At 41.4% G+C, this 27819-nt stretch overlaps 2 protein-coding genes across 7 annotated transcripts in view; one reads left to right on the forward strand and one right to left on the reverse strand.

Annotated features, from left to right (window-relative positions):
• Positions 1-4573: 4573 nt before the first annotated feature.
• RNMT (RNA guanine-7 methyltransferase) lies at positions 4574-27818 on the reverse strand. Of its 6 annotated transcripts, none has more exons than XM_039522130.1 (12): positions 27683-27818; positions 26637-26734; positions 26112-26409; positions 23669-23804; positions 21531-21653; positions 19406-19521; positions 16742-16923; positions 15913-16077; positions 12297-12414; positions 9444-9545; positions 8195-8228; positions 4574-5197 (listed from the first exon to the last, which is right to left on the reverse strand). In XM_039522130.1, exons 3-12 carry the CDS (start codon positions 26343-26345, stop codon positions 5160-5162), a joined length of 1248 nt encoding a protein of 415 aa, XP_039378064.1. In that variant the 5' UTR covers positions 26346-26409; positions 26637-26734; positions 27683-27818; the 3' UTR covers positions 4574-5159. The 6 variants fall into 6 exon arrangements, with proteins under 6 accessions (XP_039378064.1, XP_039378063.1, XP_039378067.1 ...); XM_039522129.1 differs by having other exon boundaries at positions 27656-27793; XM_039522133.1 differs by lacking the exon at positions 27683-27818 and adding an exon at positions 27538-27655.
• Positions 27525-27819, forward strand: part of FAM210A (family with sequence similarity 210 member A) — a 30325-nt gene continuing 30030 nt past the window's right edge. Inside the window, exon 1 of the mRNA XM_039522135.1 lies at positions 27525-27765. Coding sequence (XP_039378069.1) covers positions 27527-27765 — 239 coding nt within the window. The 5' untranslated portion in view covers positions 27525-27526. The remainder of the gene's footprint in view (positions 27766-27819) is intronic.

Consider the following 27819-nt stretch of genomic DNA (forward strand, 5'->3'; position numbering starts at 1 on the left):
TGAATCTACTTTAATAAAAAAGGTGCTGGTGCACGACTATACAGATCAGGTCTCCACCCAGCAGCATCTTAAGAGTTATTTTCAAAGGGATGACATTTTTCCTGATGCACAGGACGAAAGCCACCAGTATAGCAGAACCACTGTTCAGCAACACAGGAATACTGCACAACAGCTGAACACTGCAGAACTGGGCTCTGAAGTAGGTTGTCAAAAGCAAGTTGGGATAGGCTAGGGAAGGCATGGCCATTGGATCAGCCATTATACATACCCAGTGGCCATAAGTCACCACAGACTGGTACACAGGTCTCATGGCATCCATTCCCTCTCCACAACACTCATGCCATCAGAGTGGGTAGGCTGAATTATACGTCCTGGGGTGTAGCCAATATTTAACATCTATATCTGTAGAGCCCTGCAAATACACAGATGCAGCTATCTGTGGACCATCTATGCAGATCAGATGCAGATATAAATTTTGTATCTAAAGCTCTGAAAACTGCAGATATCTGCTTTATATCCCCAGACTATTTTTGCAGATCTTGGATTGGACACAGATACAAATTTTGTATCCACACCGGGCTCTATATATCTAAGTTATAATTCTAGCAATGGGCCAGAGACATTTAGCCTCCCAGTAGCTTAAGGAGCATTTGTATATGTTGAATTCATTAATATTAACCCCTCAAACTGATTCAAGATGCCTATGAAAAGGGACTGCACCAATTTTAAGGAAACAGATTTAGCTGAGTCAGTGCAATTTGTGTGTGTAGACTGGGCCTGTAGTACTAAAAAAGTATGCTAGGGCAAAAAACTGCACCTGAACATTCTCTTAGCTGGTTTGTGTATAACCCTTAAGGCCTTTATATTTGCATATTTCAAAAATAGCCAAATGGATGTCTTCTGATCTTGCCCCAGAAGTTCATCTTTGAACTAAGAATAGGGTTGGTAAGATTGTGCAGTACACTCCCATAAAGCTTGGGGCAGATATTTGGACAGTTAAAGCATGTAATCACATATTTAATTTGCAAATGTGGTAATTACACATTCACACCCAAATCAGTGTATTTGTGTGCAGTTATCTAATTTGCAAAAACTAGCCCCCCTTAAAACAGTATTTAAAACTTGCAATGATTCTTTAGTACAATAATCATTCAGCATTGAAACTGCTGAACTGTTTTGCAGTGAGACTGCCAGCTAAACCTGCTTTAATTAGCAACTAATTGTTGTCAATGCTGTTACACTTCCATAGGCAGTGTGCAATAGAACCTTAACTTGACATTTTATCCTCACAAGTTTCAACTTAACTACTTAGGTCTGCCAATATGGATTTACCTAATAAGTCACCATGAATGATTAGTTTAGGTAACAGATTGTTCTTTAGATGTTTTTGCCTCTGGTAAAGTAAAAACAGGTAATTCATGAGAAGTGAATTGAAGTTTCTCATCAACAGAACAGGGTAGTTACAAAGATAAAAGGTACAGAGTATATTCCCCCACCCCAAAAAAGAAATCTGAAATATTTCAAATCCTAAATTTGCAGAGGATTCCCAGATTCTCCCTCCAGCCCCCAAAAATGTAACTTACCAGTATATTTAGGGTAGAAAGGTAAGAGATGGAAAACTGAAAAACACAAGGGAAGCCAGGGAGTTTCAGAAAGTAGTCCAATCTGCTGATATGGTCGTCGTATTCTTCCCCAAGTGACTGAAAAGTGGAGATTATTTAATTCTTTCACTGGCCTCAAAGATTTACCATTAGACTTCCAGTAAGATGGACGACATGACACTGCTTATTACATACTTTGTTTGAAATGAGACTCTCTTCCCCACTCATCTTGTCTACTGCTTTTGTGCCATTCTAGACACTTTCCATTCCCAGGGATAGAAAGGCTATTTCTTCTTCTGTTTTAGGTCCAGCCACACTAGGACAGTGACTCAGTCAATAAGTTTCTCTCTAGCTTTGTTACCTGTTTGGCTACTAGTGTGGACTATTCCACACTCCATAATTACAGAAAGTATGGTAGATATCTGGAGACACATTATGGGCAGTGGGTACAGTTTGCAAAGGGAGGTTGTGCATTACTCTGGAACTGTCAGCTTCTCGCATGTTCTAAACATGAACAAATCAACAGTTGGAAAGGTTTTTATTTTCCCATCCAGGGAGCTAGCTTGACACTTGAACTAACGGGGTATCTGATAGCAATAGTAGGCTGTTATTCGCCATGTGAACCAGCACCAAAGTGATATAGGACTCTTTCCCAGTGGGCTTCAGTAGAGCTGGGTGAAACAATTTGTTTTGTGGGAAACTGACATTTCAAAATTTGTTTTCATTCCAATCACAACAAATTCCAATTAGAAATTTCCTGAGAAATGGAAGGTCTGAAAATTTCATTTAAAAAATTCAAATTTAGAAAGTTTTGAATTTGTTTTTGAACAAAACCTTGTGAAATGTAGTGTTTTTAAACAGGTTTTTTTTAAATTACTGTCAAAATGTCAAGCTATTTCATTATAACACAAATAAAAGACACTGATTTATAAAATAAGATGTTTCAATCAGTATAAGTAGAAGCTGCTCAATTTTTTTTTTAATTTCCTACAATTTCATTCCAAAATAAAATTGAAGCTAAAAACTTAGAATGATTTTTTTTTGAAAGTTTGGGACTTTCTCAGAATAGATACAATTTCATGAAAAATTTCATTTTTGTCATACATTTTTTTCTGATAACCGTTTTAATGAATTTTTCTCACCATCTCTAGGTTTCACAGATCTCTGGTATCACAGGAATAGCAAGACTCAGAGATCTTGAGTTCCATTCTAGGCTCTGTTCTCTAGTAAGTACAGACTTCTGCAATTATCCCCTGCAAGCCTGACCTCTTCTCCCCTTGAACCTGTCCCAGGTCTGTCTCTACTCCACTACTGACTCATTGTCCTGATCTCCACTCCTCAGGCTTCTGATCCCAGTCTACTTGCCCAGCCTGGTCCAGTTCACTCACTTCCCAACCTTTCTCTCCTTCCTGCCCAAGTTCTCCATCCCCACTGGCTCCCAAACATTGTGACCTCCCCTACCCTACACCTTGTCCCAGTTTCTTTGACTAGCAACTCCCAGTTCTCCCCTGACACCTCTTCAGATTTTTTCAGCCCCAAATTCAATAACTTAAACTGCACAAGTAAGGGGACTTTCATGAGGATGTTTAAGTACAGAGCATTTTCAAATACAACTTGATATAAGCAGTGATTTTTTTAGCTGATTTAGATTTGATGTTTCTGTGCAGATCCATAAAACACTCAAAAGTTCTCACATTTAGAAATTGCTTAGCTACAACATAGGCTGTGTCTACACTGCCGCGGTAAGTCGACCTATGCTATGCAATGCCAGCTACGTGAATAATGTAGCTGAAGTCAACATACCTTGGGTCGAATTACCGCGGGGGCTACAATGTGGGGGGCGGTCAATGGGAGAAACTCTCCTGTCAACTTACCTTACTCTTCTCGTCAGGGGTAGAGTACAGGGTCGACTGGAGAGCGATCTGCTGTCAATCTGGTGGGTCTTCACTAGACCCCCCTAAATCAACCGCTGGTGGATCAAGCTCAGAGCATCGATCCCGGCTGTAGTGTAGATGTAGCCATAGAGGACACTTAATCTGGGAGGAGCTTCATTTACACCAAAGCAGTGGCATTATAATGAATGGAGTTGCATCGTTACAAGCGATTTACAGTTGCCTTGGCAACTTAACTCTTCTCCTTTGTGCTTCCATCTTGTACAGTGAATGAGGCAAGGGTCATGTAGAAAGTATATGATCACATTATTAAGGATGCCCAGGAAACTGTACATCTGAAATGTCCTAAATTTTGAGTGCTTGACTTTGCAACCTAAATAACGTTCATTTGATTGTTTTGGGCATGTAATTTTAGGATTTTTTTTTTTTTTAAAGAAAAAAAGGTAAAAAACCAAGTTCTATTAGGTAGACCAGTAACAACCTCCCATACCATGTAACAGCAGTGTTTGAACCCTAAACCTTCAACACTGCAGTACACACTTGTACCAACTGAACTATAAGACTTCATTAGCTGGCAGCTCAAGAGGGCTTTATCCCAAGGTGGGGGAAGTGGTCATTAGTGTCATATGTCATTGGGGGTAGGTGGGGGTAAGCTCTCCGTGCCCACTACTGTAGGTGCTCAGTCAAATCCCAGGTATTCTTAGTGAAGCACAGGCCCAGTTCTTTAGAAAGCTACTGTTAGTTATTCTGATATGCTGCCAAAATTTCCCTGAGCAGCACAAGTGAGAGAAAGGAAATAGTTATTTTCAATAGTTTATCAACTCAGCCAAACCTGAATAATATTTCACAGAACGAGTGGAAAGCATGTCTTTAACCCCCAAGATTTGTCCCTGCCAAGTTTCAAAGAACTGCCACAAACAAGAAAAGTGTTAAAGCTTCTAAGTAAAAAAGTCACAGGCGTCTTTTATAATTGAAAGTGTTAGGCAATCTAAATGTAGGGGTTGCTACCTGTTTGCAGATAATCTGCAGAACATTAAAACTGGCAGAAATTCAGTTACTGAAGGCATCTCTTTCAGCACATTCAGGTACAGAACATAAACCATTTAATCTTGAAGTTATCACATAATGACACTACATACCAGTGATCACAAAAAACAAGAACAGTTTGGGACCTTTCTACATAAACTACAACTTCAATACAATTTAACACTGTTGAAGTGCTGCACTGTGATCAATCTGAGCTTTGCTGTACAGTGCTCTTAGGCCCTGATCCTACATCACTGCAGTCACTGGAAGTCCTTCCATTGACTTCAATGGGTACAGGCCCAGGACCAGGCCCTTGGTCACCTGAACAAACTTTACTAACAAACTTCTTATTGGAAACAAGAGCGTTGTGGAGTTCAAATGGCATTTCTGAGAGCATGCAGATTACTGAAAAATGTTTAAAAAGCCAGGTTCAGACAATCTTCTATATATACAAAAGTCCATCTGTCGCAGACAGGCAACTGTAACTCAGATTCATGAGCTTGCCCTAGTTTTTGGTAGTGTCCTGCACACTTCTAATAATTAAAAAATAAACATAAAAAAATAGTCGCCACAATGGTTTTACATCACTCCAACTTGTACCAGGATGCAATCTCTTCTTCCTACTTCCAGTATTGTTCTTTCACTGTTGCTTTTCAAATGCAAAAACCAAGTAAATACCTATGAAAAAAGAGAATATTTAAAATTTGCATTACTTCCTGCTCTCCAAAGGTCTCAAACATAAAGACAGACATTTCCCTCTCTCCTAAGCTGTTGCAGAACAAAATCTATTTATTAAAAGAAACTGCAACAATGGCTACCCCATCAGTTACCATTTCTTATTACAGCAAATTTTTAAAAGCAACTTCTAGTATTGCACCTACAACTTTTGTATGCAAAAACCCACGTCTCCATTCAAACGTATTTTTGTATTTAAGAGGCTGGGTTGGATTTCTTCTGAAAGCGTAACCACAAATCTAAGATACAAAATATGAACCTAAATTAAATGCAAAGTGATTATCAATAAGTATTTTAAATGCAGTAGCACACTATCATCAGCTTAATGCAGGCATGGGCAAACTTTTTGGCCCGAGGGCCACATCTGGGTATAGAAATTATATGGCGGGCCATGAATGCTCAGGAAACTGAGGTTGGGGTGTGGGAGGGGGTGAGGGTTCTGGCTGGAAGTGCAGACTCTGGGGTGGGGCCTGAAATGAGGAGTTCAGGGTGCAGGAGGGGGCTCTGGGGTGGGCCAGGGGTGTGGACTCCGGCTGGGGGTGCGGGCTCTGAGGTGGGACTGGGGATGAGGGGTTTGGGGTGTAGGAGGGTCCTCCGGGCTGGGACCAAGGGATTCGGCGGGTGGGAAGGAGATCAGGGCTAGGGCTGGAGTGCAGGCTCCGGGCGGCACTTACCTCAAGCAGCTCCTGGAAGCAGCAGCATGTCCCCTATCCAGCTCCTACGCGAAGGTGCAGCCAGGCAGCTCTGCTGCATGCTGCCCCGACCACAGGCGCTACCCCTGCAGCTCCCATTGGCCACAGTTCCTGGCCAATGGGAGCTGCGGGGGCAGCATGCAGAGCAGAGCTCCCTGGCTGCCTCTACAGATAGGAGCTGGAGGAGGGACATGCTGCTGCTTCCGGGAGCTGCGTGGAACAGCCCCCCGATCCTGCTCCCCAGCTGGAGCACAGCAAGCCCCAGACCCTGCTCCCCAGCGGGAGTTCGAGGGCCAGATTAAAACAGCTGGCGAGCTGGATCTGGCTGGAAGTGGCCCTAGTTTGCTCACTCCTGGCTTAATGCAACATTATTTGCAGTTAAACATTCACATTTCATTACCAGAGTGCTTGACATGCCACCTTAACTCTGCTCCCTTTTATGTATGAGGGTCAGTCTTCAAATCACAATTTCTTCGATTTATAGGTGCACATAAGGTAATACCAACCCTAAATTTAAAAACTTATTTCTATATAGTGGGCAGAATTAAGGTTATGCGTTCAACTCTGTACAATTAAAAATAAGGAAATCTGACTAAAATCCAAAAGATAAGGAAAGTTGAAGTTTGCTAATTTAAAAAAAAAAGCAAGATCTGAAAACATACTGCTAGAGCGACACTCCGCAGAAATACTTAATCTGGTAAGTAATCAAAGAAAGATATGGGACAGTGAAATCTGTGGAGACCCATATGTTTTATAGTAACAGAGATGTTCATTTATTGTGTCAGAAAGTGCTGCGAGACCAATTTCTTATGAGAACAAACAGAATCCAATTTGACAGTTATTATGGGCTTCCAGCTGGCATCAAATATATTTGCTTATGATAAGATAAGTCATTGCTAGAAGGTTGCTCAATCTACACAGTAACCCTGAATGCCTTTTCCAGCAGCGAAACAAAATGTTATTCTTTTTAATTTGATCAAGCTATGACTACATCCTACTCCTTATAAGGCACTATTTCTCACTCTCTCTCTAATGGAAACAGAGAAACAATTACTTTACAAAAATGTGAAAACCCACATTTATGAGATTAGAATAGTTGCTGAAAAGAAGAAAGAAATCTTGTAGTTATAAGAGTTTTCCATATTTTCCCTTTACAACTGGACTGATGTATGTTTATCTAAACTGAAACAGTCATAATAAGAGAACATTAGTTTGGTTTGTACAACCAAAGCACTAAAGGGGAGTAAAGAATTACTTGAAGAAAATTAAGGCTCCATATGAGAAAAATTGTGACCCAAGACTGTATGAAAACTCACGCGATTTAAAAAAAAAAAAAAGGCCTTATTTAACACACTTCTGAGGATGCCAACACATACAAAACTCTGGAAGAACATTAACCTGATAGTATATGGCTTTTTGTCTGCCATAACTTATATGAAAACTGTCTCTCGGAAGGAAATATTTTTTTCTAATCAACTTCTTTTCTTCTTTGGAAAGAATTTCAGAAGAAAAAAAAAATCTTTAACATTTTATGATTTAGAAAAAATTTTATGACCTCTCTCTAAAAACATTCAGAATGTAACAATGTTGTATTATTTAAAAAAGCCTACACAACATCATTAGATTGTATCCTCAATCACCATCAGACTTCTTATTTATTCCTAACCTGCTTGCGTCTGAAGTATACTAACTACTGAGAAAAGCAATATGCAATATCAACAGCCCTCAAGAAAATAATCGGGTTTGCTTGATAATTGCTTGCTAATTTTTACTTGGCTCTTTAATTCGCCTCAAAAGGTGAAACTTCTATTTTATTAAAATTTTACTGCACGATCAGAAAAAAAGCCTGTGCTAAGCTAAGGTACAAGGTGCCAAACGCTTCAGACCAAATCTATCAGCCTTCAGAGTTTCCATTCCATCTTTGCTACAAAAAAAGCCTTCTCCCAAACTATGCATTTATTCCTCGAAGTTTTGAGCACTGTAAACTGCTTCTGTTAAGTATATTTAAATTGAAACCGAGTTATAGGGAACTAAATCCATATTTAAGCACCTAAATTAAAAGGAATCTGATTTTCAAAGCTATTGAACACAAAAATGGGTACCTCTTATTTAGTGCTTAACCTCAGGTCACCAAGTTTGAAAGTATCTGTTTAATTGTTACACTCATTCACAATGTCCAAGGCAGTCATGTTATTTATTAAACAGTTTTGATAAACAATAGTATTCAAACTTTGCAAAGAGTACTTACTTGTTGCTTCCCATTCAGATTTACTCAAGGTTCCCTTTAAAGAAATTGATAATAAGGCAATATCACAAATGGAGTATGATGAAATATAAATCAAACATTCCCCATAATCATGAATCTTTAAAACAGTTAGTATCAAAAATACTTGTCTAAGAAACCAAGCAGTTTTTTCTTTACATAGGTGATTAATTTAATTAATCTATCAACTAATAGGGAAATTTCTTTTTCAGTCATCTGCAGGTTTGAGATAATAGTTTAGCTAACTCTTCAGTTTTTCCCCCTTGATATAGGGTTTTATGTTACACTATCACTACATTTTTACTATAAAGATCAGACCTTTATTTAAATATATCAATGAGTGGATAAACAAGTGCTTGAAAAATAATCTCAGTTTAAAAGGGAAGAATGTTTCAACCTATGACTTACATTCTACATGGATATGCTACCCTTTAGTGTAAAGGACAACTAAACATCAGGTCTCTTGTGGAAGAGAGCGGGTATTGGTCATTCTAAACTATAGTTGTTTCTTTGAAGAACATAGTAAGTTTTCCATTTAATTTTAACACTGATTTTTATAAAATTGAATATGCCATTAAATAAATTGTCTACTAAGGCCCTAATTTTCTGAACACTTATGTATGTACTTTATACAGATGAAGAATTCCATTGACGTCAATCAGGGCTGGTGCAACCATTTAGGCGACCTAGGCAGTCACCTAGGACACTGGGATTTGGGGGGGGCGCCATTTTCTTTGGCAGCGACCGCGGTGGCCGGATCTTCGGCCGCCCCAGTTGCTGCCGGCATTTAGTTAAGCAGCCACAGCATGCTCGGGGAGGAGGCGGGGCAGGGGTGAGTTGTTTCACTTCTCCCGCCTCCCAGGCTTGCGGTGCCAATCAGTTTAGGCGCCGCAAGCCTGGGAGGCAGGAGAAATGAACCAGCGACAGCATGCTCAGGGTGCTCGTGCGTGGAGAAGGGGTGAGCTGGGGCGGCGGGGGGTGCCTCAGGGTGGAGGTGGGGCGCGAACCTCAGGGCGGAGGGGGGAGCTGCCACGGGGGGGGCACCTCATGGAGGGGATGCGGGGGCCACAAGGTGGAAGTTTCGCCTAGGGTGCGAAACATCCTTGCACCAGCCCTGACTTCAATGGAACTGAAGTTAAGCAGAAGCCTAAGTGTTTGCAAATCTAGACCCTCCGTTTCACTGAGCACATTTTGCTTCTGACAAGATTCTATCACTTAAATACGAACCACTTACCAGAGGTAACTTTGGTTTGCCATCTTTCATGAGCTTTTCTGCATGCTCATAATCATCAGGTTTATCAGAGACAAGTTTGGAATTATCATTTGCAGGATATGGCTGAAGAAAAGACGTAAGTTACTACATAATGACTAGATGTTTTTAAAAACAAACAAAAAAAAAGTGAACCAAAAAAGGTGTCTCCTACATAAGAGTATGCCTACACTCAACTGAAAATAGGCTTGTGCCACCTGACTTGAGCTAACAGGGCTCAGGTTAAGGGAATGTTTAATTGCAGTGTAGACATTCAGGCTCAGGCTGGAGGCCAGGCTCCAGCCCAAACATCTACACCACAATGAAACAGCCCCTTAGCCTGAGTCCCACAAACCAAAGTCAGCTGGAACAGGCCAGCCATGGGTTTTCAATTACACTGTAGACATACTCTAAAAGATGCCTTAAAGGGAGCTCAATACCTATGAAAAAAGTCAATCTGCAGTTATTTCAATGCCTACCATTAGATAGCCAAGTCTGAAAATTTAGTCTCATTATTTGCTTTCTGGAAAAAAAAATTAAACCAATTTTTATGCTCGAGCAAATGTACACGAAATGCTATTTAATTACGTCAAACAGTGAACCAGAATTGACTACTACTTACTGCAGAGAAATGATAGATATGTATCTCTATCTATAGAACTTATCCATCACATTCACTACTGTAAGACTGTCCCATCACTGTTCTGTAACAGGGTAAAACCGATAAGATTGAAGTGGCTGCTGAATTGTTTGCTCCAAGTACTGGAAATGAAGTCCTATGCAATTCTGAAGTTATAAAAATAGATGAATGTTCAAAACATCAAAAATGAGACATGACATAGCTATCATTTTAAACAAAGTTACCAATTGAAGTTTTAAAATAGATTGAGTATTTGTGAAAGATTCTAGATACCAGAAAGTGATTTTTACTTATTCACAGTTCAAGCTGTAGGACAGGTACCAGTTCAAGTTCCTGCACACTGCCAGGGCAAGTCACCATAGTCCTGTTCTGAAGATAAGGCTTCTAGATCAGGACATGAATTACCCATAGAGGCCCAATGCTAGAAAAGGTATATCTACAGTACAAAATTATATCAACCTATGGTATGTCAACACACAGCCACCGCAGTAATTAAATCACTTTTGCATGTCCACACTATACTCCTTGTGTCGGCGGTGCATGGCCTCACCAGTATAGCGCTTGCACTGATTTACTGTTAGTCTGGGGCACTGTGAGACGACAACAATAGATATAAGCAACGCAGTGTCTACACGGACATCTACACCTAACTACATTGACCTAAGCACTATGCCGCTTGCGGAGGTGGAGTTAAGTCAGCATGGCAGGCAAGTTACATCGGCAAGAGTCACATTTTAGTATAGCTGTTTATAGAGTTATGTTGATGTAAGCTGCCTTATGTTGACCACTGTAGTGTAGACCAGGGCTTTGTCTAGTATACTATCACAGCTATCAACTTGGATGGGCATCAGTCATCATGTTTATAAAAAAAAAAAGTCTACAAACACGACAAACTACTATCATTTCACACAAGCCATCACAAAAATGTATATTGCATCTGTAACACATAATTATTATAGTATTTACATCTCTAATGTTTGTCCTTTCTTGATGCTGTCATTGCAAAAACCTTGCTTGTGACCTTAAGCACTGTGGCGACCTTTTCATCTCGATAGTTAATCCAAAATACTGTGGCAAAACCATATTCTTCTCTCTGATCCTTTTCCCCCTCCTTGAATCCTTTCATTAGCTTCCTTGCAAAATTAACCTACCATCCTTGTCTTCATTTTTCAACACATCTTTGTCCCTGTTCATACATCTTTAATCTTGTTTCCTCTTATTCTCAACTCTTGCTCTTCATTCTGCTCACTCTAAACTTTCTGCTTTTCCGGTATAAGCAAATTCTCTCCTGACAGATTATGGCTAGGTCTTCACTAACCAAAAAAAGGTGTGCTTTTATTATGGTGTAACTAATGCTGGTTAGCTATTCTGCTGTACAAACATAGTGGAGACAAGGCCCTTTAGTTTTATTGCAATGTAAACTAGGCAAGATCAACCACGGTCAGGAGTGTGTGTATAGTGCTAACCTCTCCGGTTTTGGAAAACTGACTGAAGCTGCAGAAGACACACACACACACACACACACACCCCGTTCCTTGGGGGAACCAAGTGTAAGTGAGACACTCAGGGTAAAAGATTACTGCTGGACATAGCTATAAGACTAGTTATGGATTTACATTTAAAAGAATGATGGTCCTTTATATACAATATATTTATTTTTGTATACATAATTCAATTCTTGCTCGGTTTTCTAATAAATAGGTTTCTTGCACATAAAAAAAGGTAATTTTATGACAGACAACAGCAAGTCCTTCTATTCCAATTCTTTCTCCTGTTTATAATGGAGGCATCGGACCACTCTTTACAATGAACAGTTGTTTATTAGCACCAGATATTACAAATATACACACACACACACACACACACACATAAAAAGATAAGCAAATACAATACAAAGCACAAGTGTGTAGAACCTGTTAAATGGAAATTACAAGTATAACATGCATAGTTGCCTAGTTACCTAATATAAAAACTTGTCCTCAACAGAATATACTTGAAACTCGTTAGCTACAAAATTTAGAAGATTAACTGCTTTCAGCAGCATGCCATAGGAACTATTTGGCTCCTACAATGCCAGCACTTGACTAGTAGTCATAATTTATTGCCCAAAGCTACTGCTAAACTAGATCAACCCCAGCAAGAAGCAAAACACTATTTAAATGAAATGAGTTTTTTAAAATCAGCATTTTTATATTTACCTCCAAAGCCTGCATTCGCTTTAACAGCATTTTATTTTCCTCATCCTTAATCTTTTCTTCGTAGAATTCCCGAAATGTCATTTTGTAGACTAGTTTCATGCCATATTTTTTTGCCATTCTGTGAAAAAGCAACAAAAGCCTGAGTTTATCATAGTTGATAGTTTTGAACCACAGGGACATCATATGGTCTTCAGTAGGACTGAAACCTCTAACGTTATATATTTATGGCTTTTGTCAGAAAGGCTGGAAAAGTCCACATTGCCATCAAATATCCATTTTCAAGGAGTTATGTCATCAAAAATTCTCTGCTCTAAGCCTGGGTATAAATATTTCTGACTTGGACAGAGCAATTTCTCTTTCCCTGAAACACAAAAGTTTTGACAACTCAATCTGAATTTGGAGTAAAAAAATTTTTTTTTAATTTATTTTTTTGCGCATTATGCCCCCCTGCATCAAGATCAGCTACTATGAGCCCTTGAACCCATGAAGAGTTCTATCAACTTAAATGGGATTCTGCACAGGTCTATACTAACAGAACCTAATACTGGAGCTGGGCCTATAGGAATCAGAGGCCTTTTGCCTAATTATTATTGTTTATTTGTATTACCATAATGCCTAAGAGCCCTGATTATGGACCAGGACTCCATTGTACTGCATTCAGTACAGAGAGAATAAAAAGAGAGTCCCTTCCCCAAATATAAGACAAGAAACAGATAGATATAGACAGGGAATATAAGGAAACAATGAGACAGTATTGGTCACCATGATAGGCACTAGTATTAGCATACCAGCAGTCTAAATGTTGTCACGTTTGAGGCATCACTGCAAAGGCAAGACCTTTAAGAAGGGATTTTAAGGATAACAAGGTAGCTTTGTGGGTGTTTACATGGATCTAAGAAATTAACAAGTGGGCAGTGAAGGCTGGCATTACTGGCCAATCAGCAGGAGCTGACATTTCAATAGTAAATGACAGATGACTAGTAGGGTGGGGATGGGCCTTGAAAGCGAGCACACACATCTAACGTTTGATGTGAGAAAGGGAAGCCAGTGAAGTGATCCAAAGAGAGAAGTTACGTGGTCAAGGCAGTGGGCTAGAATAATATTCTTTGCAACAGCATTCTAAATGGATATAAATGGGCAAGACTGCATTTATCAAGGCTAGAAAAAAGAATGTTGCAGTAATGGAGACATGAAATGGTGAGAACCTGGACAAGCTGTGTGGATGGATAGGAAAGGCTGTATCTTACATGTAAGATAATCTATAAGATTGAGATAGAGAATGGACGCAAGGATCTAGAAAGATCTGAGTCAAAGATGAAGGACTAATTATTGACGTGGGCAACAAGCAAGATGGTTGTGCTTCAGCTAACGATTTAAAAGTCACAAGACAGAGGCCAAGATTTCATTTTGGAGAGAAGGATGACAGTCCGGAGGGAAGAGATAGATCTGAGAGCTGTCACTATAGAGAGGATAGTTGAATTTGTGCTGCAGAGGAGATTATCCGAAGTGTAAAGAAGAGAAAGAGACCAAATGACAGAGCTTTGTGGAAGCCAGACAACGTTGGAGGTGGGGAAAAGGTGGATACACTGAAGGACTTGCTGAAGGAGCAATTAAAGAGGCAGGAGAAGAACCAGAAGAGGACAGCGTAACAGAAATCAAGGGACAAGAAGAGCATGATGATAGTGTCAAAGGCCACTGACAGGTCGAGGATGAAGAGTACTGGTTCTGAGCTTCGCCTAGGAAACCATCATTAAAGACTTTGTCAAGAGCCTTTTCAGTGGAGTGCAAGGGGCAGATATTAGACTGAAGAGAGTGTGGGATGGAACTGAAGGAGAGAAACTACAGACAACAATTCTAGATAACATTTTCAATTAGCTTAGACCTTGTCTACACTATGCAGGGAGATTGATCTAAGTCAATAACGTAGCTGAAGTCGACATACTTAGATCTATTTACTATGGGGTCCACACTACGCTATGTCGATGGGAGACGCTCTCCTGTCGACTCCCCTTGCACCTCTCATTTAGGTGGAGTACAGGAGTCAACAGGAGAGCGATCTGCGGTTGATTTAGTGGGTCTTCACTAGACCTGCTAAATCGACCGCCGACTCATCGCTCGCTGTGCATCCCCCTCCAGTAAGTGTAGACAAGCCCTCAGACACGAAAGGGAGATGGGACAGTAGTTGGAGAGGCAAACGGTGTCAAGAGTGGCATGTTTTATTTCTTTTGGGTTTAAGATAGGAGAGGTTGAAGCATGCTTGTATTATAAGCAGAAAGAGCAAGGGGTTAAGGAAAAAAGTAAGGGAGGAGGTAAGTATGGGTGAGAGAGATCAGGAGATGGGATGGGTTCAGTGCACAAAGTGGAGAGGTTAGAGGAGGAGACAAGGGAGAAAGAAGAGAATATGGGAAGGAAAGGCAAGCTGTGGGCAGAGGAAGGTCACATCTTTTGTCAATTTTTGAAACTTATTTAGTGTTAGATTTTTTAAAATCTGTTTCATATACAATGGAACAACTTTTAATTAAAATTCATTTTGTACATATGTATAAATCCCCCCACACACACACAAGAAGTTAGCTGAAAGTGAGATTTTTAGCTAGATGCATATTTACATATCCTCAAACACAGACCATAGAGCAGTGTTTCTCAACTACCAGTCTGTGGAAGCCTCCTGGTCCATGAGATTTCACTGACACAGTTTAGGAAGACAGCAAGTCAGTCCCCGATATCAAAAAGTTGAGAAACACTGCTGGAGTATACACTATTTCAGAGGAAGTCTTTGGAGGGAAAAAAATTGGGCTTTTTACCTTCTTTAGCTTCATTATGATTTAAAAAGAAGGCCTGAAAGAAAGAAGGCCCATTTCACAATTAACCCCAATAATAAGAATTCTGTAAGACAGATTATGCCTTCAGTGACTCCCGTGCAACCCTACTGCCTGCAACTAGTTGTGATTTAGTAAGCATTTATATCAATAGACTGACAAGTCTGAACAGAATCCTCAGCATTCTTAGATATGTTGGCTCTACAAGCCTAACTGTGGCTTTTTTTTATTCTATCCACATATATCACATGGGCAGATCACTTCACTTTTTTAGTGATACTTTTCAGAGCAGAAATGCTCCCTGAAGGGTAAAATCCTGGCTCCAGTAAGTCAAACAGTTTTACACTGACTTCAACAAAGCTAGGATTTCTCCCCAAGTATCTTAGCATTTTAAGTAATAGCAGCAGGGGAAATGAGTTCATTCTGAGGCACAACTGAAATTAGTAGGGTCCTGTTAAAAAACATGGAGGCCTTAAAATAGTTGGCAACACAGCATAACCAATTTACAAATACCATAAAAATATAAAGTTTTAGCTACCTGATCAAGAATCTGAAACACTTTTACACCAGCATCTTAATTTGGGGCTACTACTCAGGATCTGAAGACATATTTTTTATTGCAAGAATTTTCACTACCAATACTCCAAATATGAACCAGATTTGAGAGAATAATAAAAAAACATTTTAAGTAGTCTATCCTGATATTACAGTAATGCCTGGTGGTAGATTTCTGCTAGACAAGTGCTCATATAATTCTTCAAAATTTGATTATATAATGAAGTCAGAAGTAAACTTACTCTATCAGCAAAGGAAAATAAACCAAGAACTCAGGGACATCAACAACTCCTTCCAAGTTAAAGTCATACTTGCAGCCAAACAAGGGATACTCCCCCTTCTTCTCAAACTGTACAGTGTACACATCATTCCCAAATGAATCCGTTTCTGAGGCTTCAAGTCGCTTTCTACATAAAGATATATAAAAAAAGAGTAATCATTGATAAATACGCTGTTATTCTCATTTTGCAGATAAAGAAACTAAAGAGAGGTGCAGGGACCTTGGACAAGGTCACAGAAGGACACAGTCCATTCCAGTGCCCCTATTCTCTGCACTGCTCCGTCTCCCTTAATAAACTTAGCCATCAATTAGGACTAACATAAAAACATGGGAATGAAAAAGTTTTTATTCAAATTTCAACAGTCTGAAGATAATGGGTTATAATACTCAAAGGGGTCAAGAATTAGACAAACATGGAAACTGAACTCTTTATCCTTTAGAGGCAGTTCAGGGTTAGAAATAGGCAGATTCAAAAGTGTCATAGAGGAAGCTTGCAGCTACAGCCCACGTTGTACTTGTTTTGTCACCAATTAAATCAATACAGAAGCATTACGTGCTAGGAACTGTAGTACCCTGAGGGCATGCCTCCCTATGAAAGATGAGGGTGGATGCAATCTGCTCCATTTTATTCAAGTTACTATATGTCTGACTCTCGGCAAGCAGGCAACACAGGCCCTCAGCTGGAAACGTTTTGCTGTAAAATACATCAAGGGCACCCAAAGAGTGACTCTCCTTTAAATTTGATAACATTTCATACAATTTTAAAAATTAATAGAATGAATAGCACTTACACAAGCTCAAAGCTATTTGGAGTTGTGCCAATAAAATACCCTCCAGGACAGAGATTCCCGCAAGCATTTTTAAGCATCATGTCAGCCTGCTCATATGTCTCAAATGAGTAATGGTAAACAAATTGACAGCTGCATATGTCGAAGCACATCTGTGGATCACTGTAACTGTCAGACAGAAGTTCCTGAAATGGATTAAAAAGAGTTATGAGACATATACCAAAGGCTGCAGAAACAAAAAAAGTGGTTTGTGTTAATCCTCCAGCAGTGCATGCCAATCCCAGAATCCAAGTACTTGAAAGAAAAAAAAAAAGTTTATTTCCCTCTTCCCCTCAGCAAATTCAGACATGAACTACTGCTTGGCAGAAAGAGAAATAAAATGAAATAGAAAGCCCATTAAGTTACAACTTTTCGTTTCCAAAATAGATTCTAGTATTGTTACTGAGAGTTCAGCTGCAAGCGAATTATGGCAAATTTTATTAAGATGAATTTTCGGTTTACAAAATTTGTAGATATTTGTACGTTTTTGTGTTTTCTAAATAAAAAACAGCAAGATACATGACTTCAGTTTTGAAATACCATTTACTAGGTTAAAAATAATCAATGTATCATTTTTAATCACATGGTTTTATTGCATGCACTTGCACACACACCCTTTCCCCACAGACAATTAATCTGTGATTGCTAGAATGAGCCCTTGGAATTTGAGTCAGACTGGTCTTTCCACAAGCCTTGCTACAAGAGACCAAAGCTGTGAAAAGTTATCAAAATAAGTTCTAAATATAAGCAATATGGAAAATAAAAATGCTACTGGAAAACTTCACCTAATATGCTGCATTTTAGTAGCATGAAGATTATTTAGTCCTCTTGCTCCTAAATTAAAGTCAGAACGTCTTCCACATTTGTTCTGGGGGTAGGACAGAACACGGGCCCATCAAGACAAATTTTTATAACTTCCTTAGTGGCTATGTAGCAACAATTAGCAAAATTTTAGGAATAATATGACCCCACTAGTTAGTGGGGAAATTGAAAGGCACCTTTGGTAGGTGAAAGATGTATTTATCCTTTCAAGAGTACATCACAAAACAACGAAAGAGTTTGTCAGAACTCGTTTTAAGCAACTGTTTGTCAACTTATATAGTTCTAATGATTAATTTAGGGCTTTTCTACATAGAGACTCAGCGTATAGCAAGCTGGGGTGTAAAATCTACAGCACACTAACCTGCTGTGTGCTAAGTGGCCAAAGTGCACTACAGAATGAGTGTGTGACAGCAGAGTCCACACAGCCAACTAGTGCATTGTACGTTTACACCCCCATCTTGCCACACTCTAAAGCCTGGTCTACACTGGGGGGGGGGAGGAGGGGAAAATCGACCTAAGTTATGGAACTTCAGCTACATGAATAATGTAGCTGAAGTCGACATACTTAGATCTACTTGCTGTGGTGTCTTAACTGTGGTAAGTTGACGTCTGACACTCCCCCGTCGACTCCGCCTACGCTTCACGCTCCAGTGGAGAACCAGAGTTGACAGGAGAGCGCTCAGCGGTCAATTTATCACGTCTAGACTAACCGCGATAAATTGACTCCCGCTGGATCGATGGCTGCCCAGTGCATAATGTAGACAAACCCTAAGCCTGCATATAGACAAGCCTTTAGTGCAGGGGTGGGCAAACTATGGCCTGCAGGCCGGATCTGACCTGCCAGCCATTTTAATCTGGCCCTCGAGCTCCTGCTGGGGAGCGGGGTCTGGGGCTTGCCATACTCTGGATCGCCAGCCAGGGAGCAGGGTTAGGGGCTGCTCTGCACGGCTCCTGGAAACAGGGCATGTCCCCTCTCCAGCTCCTACACGTAGGGGCAGCCATGGGGCTCGCTGCTCCCATCCCAAGGGAGGGCCCCACAGCTCCCATTGGCCGGGAACCACAGTCAACGGGAGCTGCAGGGGCAGCGCCTGCAGACAAGGCAACACGCAGCAGAGCCGCCTGGCGCCGTGCCTCCATGTAGGAGCCGTTTGGGGGACATGCTGCTGTGTATGAGAACCACTTGAGGTAAGCGCCGCATGGAGTCTGCACCCCTGAGCCACCTCCCCCAACCCCCTGCCCTGATCCCCCTCCCGCCCTCTGAACCCCGGAGGACCCTCTTGCATTCCAAAGCCCACATCCCCAGCCCCACTCCAGAGCACACACCCATGCCCCAACCCCCTGCCCCAGCCCTGATCCCCCTCCCATCCTCTGAACCCCTCAGTCCCAGCCCGGAGGACTCTCCTGCATCCCAAATCCCCCATCCCCAAACCAACCAAAGAGCCCGCACCCCCAGCCAGAGCCCTCACCCTCCCCCCTGCACTCCAACCCCCTACCCCAGCCCTCTCCCACACCCTGAACTCCTCATTTCTGGCCCTACCCCAGAGCCTGCTGCAGCCCTCACCCTTTCCCGCACCCCAACCCCCAATTTTGTGGGCATTCATGGCCTGCCATACGATTTCTATACCCAGTTGTGGCCCTTGGGCCAAAAAGTTTGCCCATCCCTGTTTTAGTGTAACAATTTAACCTTAAAGTGTTCCCTCCTCAAAACGCTCCTGAACTTTTACTCTAGTGACTTCCAACATTTATTCAAATCAGAATGCCAAGAAACTAGTTACAACACTAGTAAATAAAGCAGAACAACTGTACCTTGGAGCTATCAGCTGTTATAAATTCTGCATTGAAAATGTATTCATTAGAACGACACCGGGCTTTCATGTCAGCATACCGCTGTTGGCACTGTTGCATGGAAACTTCAGCAATATCTATAAAAAAAATAAACTGCATACACAAACTTCTCTTCAGATAGGTATGATTGGAGTTAGAGCCGATATACTATAGTATGAGTAAAAGCTGGTTTTCTGTAGCTATGCTCCATTATGAAGTTTTATTTATACTTATGTGGACTACAAGGAACTAGGCACATTAACTTGTTACACACATACTTGGTACTAAAAATGGCAGCGAGCCAAACCAACGCCCTTAATTTTAATTTAGCCCTCATACAATAAAATAGATATTCCACAGAATGTAAGCTTTAATAAAAGAAATTTCTAGCCATTACAGTTGTATTGGAAACCTTGTATTGGAAAAGTTGTATTGGAAACAATGTGAAGAGACTGACGGATGTAAAAATGATGCAGTGTTGTCTTCAAGAGTTTGCAGAGAAATCTAAAGAGTTCTAAGGCCTGGTTAGACTAGAAAAAAAATGACACTTGACATGGATGGATACAGTTCAACTCTGTGGGTTTTTGAAGTGCTACTGAAGAAGGTTTCTTTTTCTTTACACTTGCAGATAAAAGGTGCTTAGTTGAAATTATTGAGGACATTCAGGGCTGCTCTGTGCTACAAAGTAGCTGACGGCTGTGAAAAATTTCATGCCATGGGTGATGTAATTAAGTTGATCTAAGCCCTGATATACACACCACTGTAGTGTTTCTAATGTAGACATACCTCACTATCAGCAGTAAGAAATTTGTCTAGTGTAGACTACATCTAAGAGATGTGAACGCCACAGGCATAACTGCTGACTGAATAACGAGGACAATGAGACAGTTTTAAATACTATTAGTGTGCAATGTGTAACTGGTTTAGACCATTATAGGAAGTGTGTACACAAATCAGTTAACTGAACATGCAAATGGCCAAAAATACCCAATGAGGGTAGAAAATAACTGTGGTCCTCAAGATATCAAGAATAATTTTTCCCCCTCTATAAAATACATAACTATTAGTAAAGGACTGTTACTATAAAGAAATCTTTAAAATATATCAGATTTAAACAAAAATGCTATTTAGATATGGTAAAAGGAATGAAGGGTTCAGTCAATCAGATCCCATCTCCTCCTCATAGCTAATTCTGCACCAAAGACAACTCCAACCCTGTGATATCACAGTAAACTGGTAAAATAAAAATTAGCTTTTTCCCTAGCATTATAATTTTTCTCAGAATCTAAAATCTCTAAAAATAGTTCCTTGCTTTTTCCATAGTAAAGGAAGTTTTCAGGATAACACCAATGCACTTGTTTTGCAGTGCTATATTGCCAGTATCTTCCTTTAAAACTTCCTTGATAAAATGCTCCAGTAACTGGAAAGCAAACTTAAGATCAAGATTATACAACTCTGTATTATTAATTCTGTAATTAACGGTTGATTAATTTGATTCTGTAATTAAGTGGTGACTAAGGGTGTCTGTACTATCTACACTGCAATTGAACACCGATGGCTGGCCCATGCCAGGTGACTTACGCTCGTGAGGATCGGGCTAAATGGCCATTTAATTGAGGGGTAGAAGTCTGGGCTCAGGCTGCAGCCTGAGCTCTGGGACCCTCCCACCCAACAGGGTCCTGGAATCTGGTCTGCAGCCCAAGTCCAAACATCTATGCCACAATTAAACAGTTCCTTAGCCTGAGCCTGTGGGCTTTTAACTGCAGTGTATATGTACACTCCGTTTTTCATGGAGATTTTAAACAAACATTTTTACTCGATTCCAAACATTCACTTTGTATTTATGAGGTAAAATGGATGATAACTGAAAAGAAACACTAGGGACCTTCCCCTCTGTTTACGCTAACAGTTTAACCAGGAACCATTATAAAATGAACATGATAAAAAAAAGCCAGGGCAGAGCACTGAAATGAAGTTCCTTCACAGCAAGCACAGCATTTTTGGACATATCCAGAAAGAAAGGAACAAAGTGTCGTGTTCATGGTACATGCATACATTTCCACAGCACCTTTTGTACTGTCTCTAGAAAGTTACTTTGCCTTCTTACCTGTGCACACAAGTTTGCTGATTTTGCCTTTTTTCCATTTAAGCAGGTCTCCACCTTTGCCACATCCCAGATCCAACACAGTGATCTCTCGCTTCCTACGTCGTACCTTTTCTATAAATTCACCTACAAAAGAGAAAGCACATATTGAACTAACAATGAAGCCTCTTTCATTATACAAAGTTCCCTAAAGCACCAAAGTCTGATATTTTAGAATTTCAAAATTCATTGGAAGACTACATTAGAGTTTATTTAAAAAAAAAACAAACGTTTGATTCGAGCTCTGTATACTTCTTTTCCTGAAGTGTGGTTTTTTTAAGTGTGTGTGGATGGGTGGGGGAAGGGGGGGACTTTTTTAAAAACACATTTTATCAATGTCATAAAAGATTTGGAGGGGAAAAAAGGAATGAATGCTTCCTGGGCTGAGTGTTGTGTGTGCAGCAGAAGCCATGCCTTGGGAAGGAAGGGTGTTTTATAGGACAGAAAAAAAGCAATGTGTTGCTTTGTTTAACCCTGAGTCCAGAGGTGATTAAGAAGCAGGACTGACAAAATACAAAAGGAATCTCATCCAGAATGAGGTTGGGTATGAATTATGAGCATGAGAGAGCATTCTTTTAATTAAAAGAAGGAATGAGCTACCCTACTGGGTCTAGGAACACCATTGCGGAGCAACTCAGAAACGGGTGGAGAGTGGAAAAAGGCGACAGAATATAGTATTTTTTTGGCTGCCATCATATTGCAAATTTGATTCTCTCTTTATTACCCAGTCTAAGTTTTAGTAAGCATTACAAGGATTCTCCTTTCCAAAGAGTATTTTTTATCCCATGTGTGTTAGCTTGCATTTTTCAAAGTGGAATTTCATTTTGTTGCTTTTTATCCCTGGTATTACCCTCTCTAGGATCCTACATTATTTCTCTGCCCTAACCGGTGTTAGGATCTTATGCAAATTTCATTGGTTAGTTTACTCCCAGTACAATCACAAAGTTATTAATTAAGCCTACGCCCAACAATATTCCTTCTGGCATACCTGCAGACCTTTCCTCCTCAACCTGATACTTCACTACGTCTTACCCTTTGTCAGGGTCTTTTGGACAGTTTTTAATCCATGTTATAGAGCATGTACCCAAACAGATTTAAATTAATTCTGAATAAGATTTCAAGAGACTACACATCAAATGCTTTATAATAATCTAAATATTACCCCTCACTGCTTTTACCCACTAATTTTTTAGTGCTATAAGACAAATGCTATCAAGTTTTCCCTGGAAAAATCTTTTCTTTATAAATCCCTGGCACTTATTTCCCTTGGCTCTGCTATTCTTTATTTACTGATTTCTCTTAGTCTTTGTTCCTTTACTTTACTCGAGTTTGAAGATAGATTTATGGGAAAGTAAGAACCAGGATCACTTTTGAAAGTTACTACATTTTCTTTTCCCTCTAATATTCTGTAGTTTTTCTATACCTTTAAAAATTATTGATCATACAGCAAGTATGTGTCTCCCTTCACACTCTGACACATCAATGTTTTCAAATACTTAAAATGTACATAGTATAAAATTATTCTACATATGAAGTAATAATACCTCTAAAGAAAAAGATAATAAAAAATGAAATATTAGGACTTCTACGGGAGATTTTACAAGAACAAATTAAGTCCTGAGAAACAACGATTCTGTTTGCATGCACGTTACTTGTGGGGGAAGGGGCAAACTACAACAAGCAGATTAGCTTCTAAACTTAATATCTATCAAGTTTTCAGGAGCGTCAGCTGGTGTTTAATGTTTTAAAACAACATTTGACATGACCATAATGTAAGAGTATCTTATCAGGACTGGGACTCCCATTGTGCTAGATGCATAAAAGCACATAGGGAAAAGGAAGAAAAATCAATGCGTTGAAAAGCTTGCAATCAAATTTTAAAAGAGCTGAACTAAATAATTTCCTCTGAGTAAAGATACGCTGTAATGAACACTAGAAAGCAGAAAATGTTTAGCTGCAGTCTTAACATGACCATGATTGTTTTGTGATGACCACAGGACATATTTGAATGTAACCAAGAAAATTAGATACACTGCAATACAGTATAGTATAATGACTAACTTTTCAAGTGAGGACAAAAGTAAGCAATAAAGGAGTCATACCAATGAGAAGACTCTTCATCCAGTTATTAAAATTTCTGAGGAAAAAAATGCGACTCTGGCTACGTTTTTCTAGTCCAACTTCTTGAAGTTCATTGTAATGTGCAGCTACAGTTTGTCCATGCCCTTCTTCCAAATGCTATACACAATGGAAAACAAGAGAATCAAATGAGAGAGTGTGAACACACTTCAGTGTTTAATTAAAAAGACTGATGTTGAGCTCAGGTTTTTAAAACACATAAGTAGTAATGGCAAAGTTTACTGGTTTCATTTACATAAGACTATTTCCCAACTCCTCCCTTGATCACTGTCCTCAGTTCTTTAATTCCAACCAAGGAGGACACTCTTTAATACCTAACACCATTATTATTATTAGTTATTTGTATTGCTAGAGCACCGAAGACCCCTAGTCATAGTCCAAGATCCCACTGTGCTAGACACTGTACAAACAGAACTGGCCAAAGTGGTTCCTGCTGAGTGATTCAAGGCATCTCTTCATTGCAGAAAGATGGTTTAAGTTCTTGAATGCTATTCCCATTGTTCACTGAAAGAATCTATTTCATCCCAGTGAAGCCATGGATTTAAGGGCTGTATGTACATTCTCCAAAAGTTATTCCAAAGTAGAACTTAAAAGTTTAGTATCAGAAATCCATTTTGAATTCACAGCCTCGTCTAAACTACAGCAGCATAGCTATGGCACTGTGCTGCAGTTGTGCTGCTGTAGCATTGTAATGTAGATGCTTCTTACATCAAAGGAAGGGACTTTTCCATCAATGCAGATAACCCATCTCTCCAACAACTATGTCAATCTAGCCACCTTTACACAGCAGGATAGGCTGAACTAAGTACATTACTGAGGCCTTGGCTACACTGGAGAGTTGCAGCGCTGGTAGTAGCTTTACAGCGCTGCAACTTACTCCCCGTCCACACTGGCAAGGCACATACAGCACTGTATCTCCCTGGCTACAGCGCTGGTTGTACTCCACATGGACAAGAGGAATAAAGAGAACAGCCCTGGTGCTGCAGCGCTGGGGTGCCAGTGTAAATAGTGATTAATCTTACTACACTGTAACTGACCTCCGGAATTTTCCCATAATGCTTTTAACTAAAGAACTCTCTTTGTTTTGTTATGATGCCTCTCTTTGTTTTGTTGTGAACTCAGGGCTCCCGGAGCTGCTTATCTAAAAAGCAAACACAGGGCTTGGCTACACTTACAAATTTGCAGCACTGCAGCAGGGTGTGAAAACACATCCTCTGCAGCGCTGCAAATTGCGGCGCTACAAAGCGCCAGTGTAGTCAAAGCCCCAGCGCTGGGAGCCGCGCTCCCAGCGCTGTCCGTTATTCCCCACAGGGAGGTGGAGTACGGACAGCGCTGGGAGAGTTTTCTCCCAGCGCTGGCGCTTTGACTACACTTAGCGCTTCAAAGCACTGCCCCGGCAGCGCTTTGAAGTTTAAGTGTAGCCATAGCCACAGCAATTGTTTGCTCAAGCAGAGGCAGGCAGGGAATGTCCTCAGCTAGTGTTTGCTTGAGGAGAGAAAGGGGAGGGGGAGAAGAGGCGAGGGGGAGAGAGTCACTGCTTATCTGGTCTGAAGGCTATTTGCATTTAAGAGTGAATGAGAGAGGGGTGGGGGAAGTGGTCGGAATTTGCAAGGCAGCTGCTGACACAGTGTCGGCTCCGAAAATCCACTCTCTCTCTCCCCCATGCTCCCTGTCACACTCCACCCCACCCCCCTCTTTTGAAAAGCACATTGCAGCCACTTGAACGCTGGGATAGCTGCCCATAATGCACCACTCCCAACACCGCTGCTAATGTGGCCACACTGCAGCGCTGGTAGCTGTCAGTGTGGCCACACTGCAGCCCTTTCCCTACACAGCTGTATGAAGACAGCTTTAACTACCAGCGCTGTACAGCTGCAAGTGTAGCCAAACCCACAGAGTGCAAAAAATTTTACAGCCCTGAGCCACGTAGCTGTATCAACCTAGAAGTGTACCCTAAACTCAGAAACCCTTTCTAAGTGTAGATCAACAAAAGATACATATGCACAGTTCATTTAATCCAACTGCCAGCTGGAGGGCCGGAGCCTCAGACCCCAGAACTCGGTGGCTGGATTAAAATGGCTGGTGTGCCAGATCCGGCCCGTGGGCCATAGTTTTCCCACCCCGGTTTAAAGTCTCTCATCATTCTAATTACCATCTTTCTTCCCAGTTCCTTCAGTTCAAACATAATTCTGCACTCAGTTTTCAGACAATAGCAGCAGATGCTAAAATTAATTTTTATGTTAAGTGGATCATGAGACACTAGCTGCTAAAATCTTAAACATACACTGTAAAAATGCTTGTTATAAATACTTTAAGGATCAATAAACTTCTCTAAACCCATACCCTGAAACAAAGATTTAATACCTGCCTGTTATCTATTTTCAGTTACGTCTGCCCAGTACTCACCACTTTTCTAGGATGATCTTCAAGTTCTGATTTTCTCTTTTTTGATGTGCTGTCCTCATGGTCACTAACATCTTCCTTTTCATTTCCAGCACAATGCCCTTTATCTGAAGTTGTATTATTGTCATCCGAACTGACAGCAGACTCTGCCTCTGAAGCTTTAGATGCTGTTCTATCTCCTTCCTCAACTAAGCTCTTTTCTAACTCTTGTTCTTCAGCCCTGCTCAAATCGGACATGTTGGAGGTTATTCTTCTTGTTGCTTGATCAAACAGGAATCAATGTTTTTTTCATGAATAAATTCTGTGAGAAAAGTGAGATTTGACTTTCAGTTTACAATCTATGCTTGTTCTCCCTTACGTTATAAAAGCCCCATATCTAGTGCTATAGAAACAAATTAAAAGCAGTTTTTGCTACAGAGGGCACACAATCTAGCTCTCATATTTGATTAGTCAAAAGAAGACAGCAGGTTAAAAAGTAACATTTTAAATTTATTCAATTGGCTTTAACACAGATAACACCCAAGTTACCATATGAGTCTCTCTCTCTCTGTTCCAGTTTGTTTTGAGCATTTGACAGGACTTGGTACAGCTAGTTTCACCTGAGCAGCTCTCCTGTTGGTGTGATTCTGTCTCACAAAAGAGAGGAAAGAAAAAAATTAAAAGGAGGCAAACAAGGTGGTCAAAAGCAAGGGCTGGCATAGCCCAGGTAAGGGCCAGACACTCCTGTCCCCAGCTGGCTAGATTTCAAGCCGACGTTTTTCAGAGTCTAAAGCCAGAAGGGACCATTAGCTCATCCACCGGGTCTCCCTCCGCACCCCGGCTCGGCCCGGCCCAAGGCAGCCCGGTGACGCCGCCCCCCAGGTTCGGGCCCGGGCCCGGGCCCAGCCACACTCGGGGAGTCTCACGCGCTGGCGCCAGGCCTAGGCCCCGGCAAAGGGGGAACTAGGGCGGGGCTCCGGGCGGCAAAGACCCGCCCCCCCCCCAGTCTCTGACCCGCGAGCAGCAGAAGAGACTCCCGGCAGGTCACCTTCACGGACCCCCCCGGACAACCGCGAAAGGGGCGGGGCGATAAGGATGGATAAGAGGCGATAAGCTCCTCCTCCCCCCAAACTCCGGGCCCAGGCTCCGCCCCACCCCCGGGCCTCTCACTGCCCCGCCCTCGCAGGGCACATGCGGACGCTGGCGCGAGCCCCATCCCGTTCCCCGGCAACAGCGCCCTCGCGCACCTCCCTCTTCTGCGTCCCACCCAGCAATCAACAAGCGACGGCGCTGCGAGCCCCTCCCGCCCTGCACCACTTTGCCCCGCCCCCTTCCCCCGCCGCGCGCGCGCAGCCCTTCGCTCTGTCTCCTCCCCTGCGGTGCGCGCGGGAACGTGAGCGTCGGCCCCGCCCCCAAACTTCCCGCTCTGCGGAAAGCAAATGACTCGAACCGCAGAGGCGGCGCGGGCGCACGGACGCTGTTTTCTGAACGGCGGCTTCGCGCTTCGTGCTCCGAGCCCGGCCAGTGGCCCCCACCCGCGCGCGGCTCCTCAGGACGGAGGAACGTACTGGCCTGAGAGTCTGCGCAGCGCTCACCAAACTAGGCTTTCCGCCATCCTGTTTGCGGAAGTGACGCACATAGAAAGCTTTAAGATGTTTATGTCATATCCGGTGTGGGGGTAAGGAGGATGAGAGAGCCGCAGTGGGGCACCAAATGCGCACGCGCATACGTG

The sequence above is a fragment of the Mauremys reevesii genome, linkage group 2 (genome assembly GCF_016161935.1).
Source record: "Mauremys reevesii isolate NIE-2019 linkage group 2, ASM1616193v1, whole genome shotgun sequence".
NCBI lineage: Eukaryota > Metazoa > Chordata > Testudines > Geoemydidae > Mauremys > Mauremys reevesii.

Excerpts from the sequence above, each read along its gene's own strand:
- RNMT (XM_039522130.1), bottom strand. The coding sequence starts at position 26,345 with ATGTCCGATTTGAGCAGGGCTGAAGAACAAGAGTTAGAAAAGAGCTTA. Across the intron at positions 16,078-16,741 it reads CCAAATAGCTTTGAGCTTGT|AAAGCGACTTGAAGCCTCAG; the intron begins GTAAGTGCTATT and ends ATCTTTATGTAG. Across the intron at positions 12,415-15,912 it reads TATTTTCCTTTGCTGATAGA|AATGGCAAAAAAATATGGCA; the intron begins GTAAGTTTACTT and ends GCTTTTTCACAG.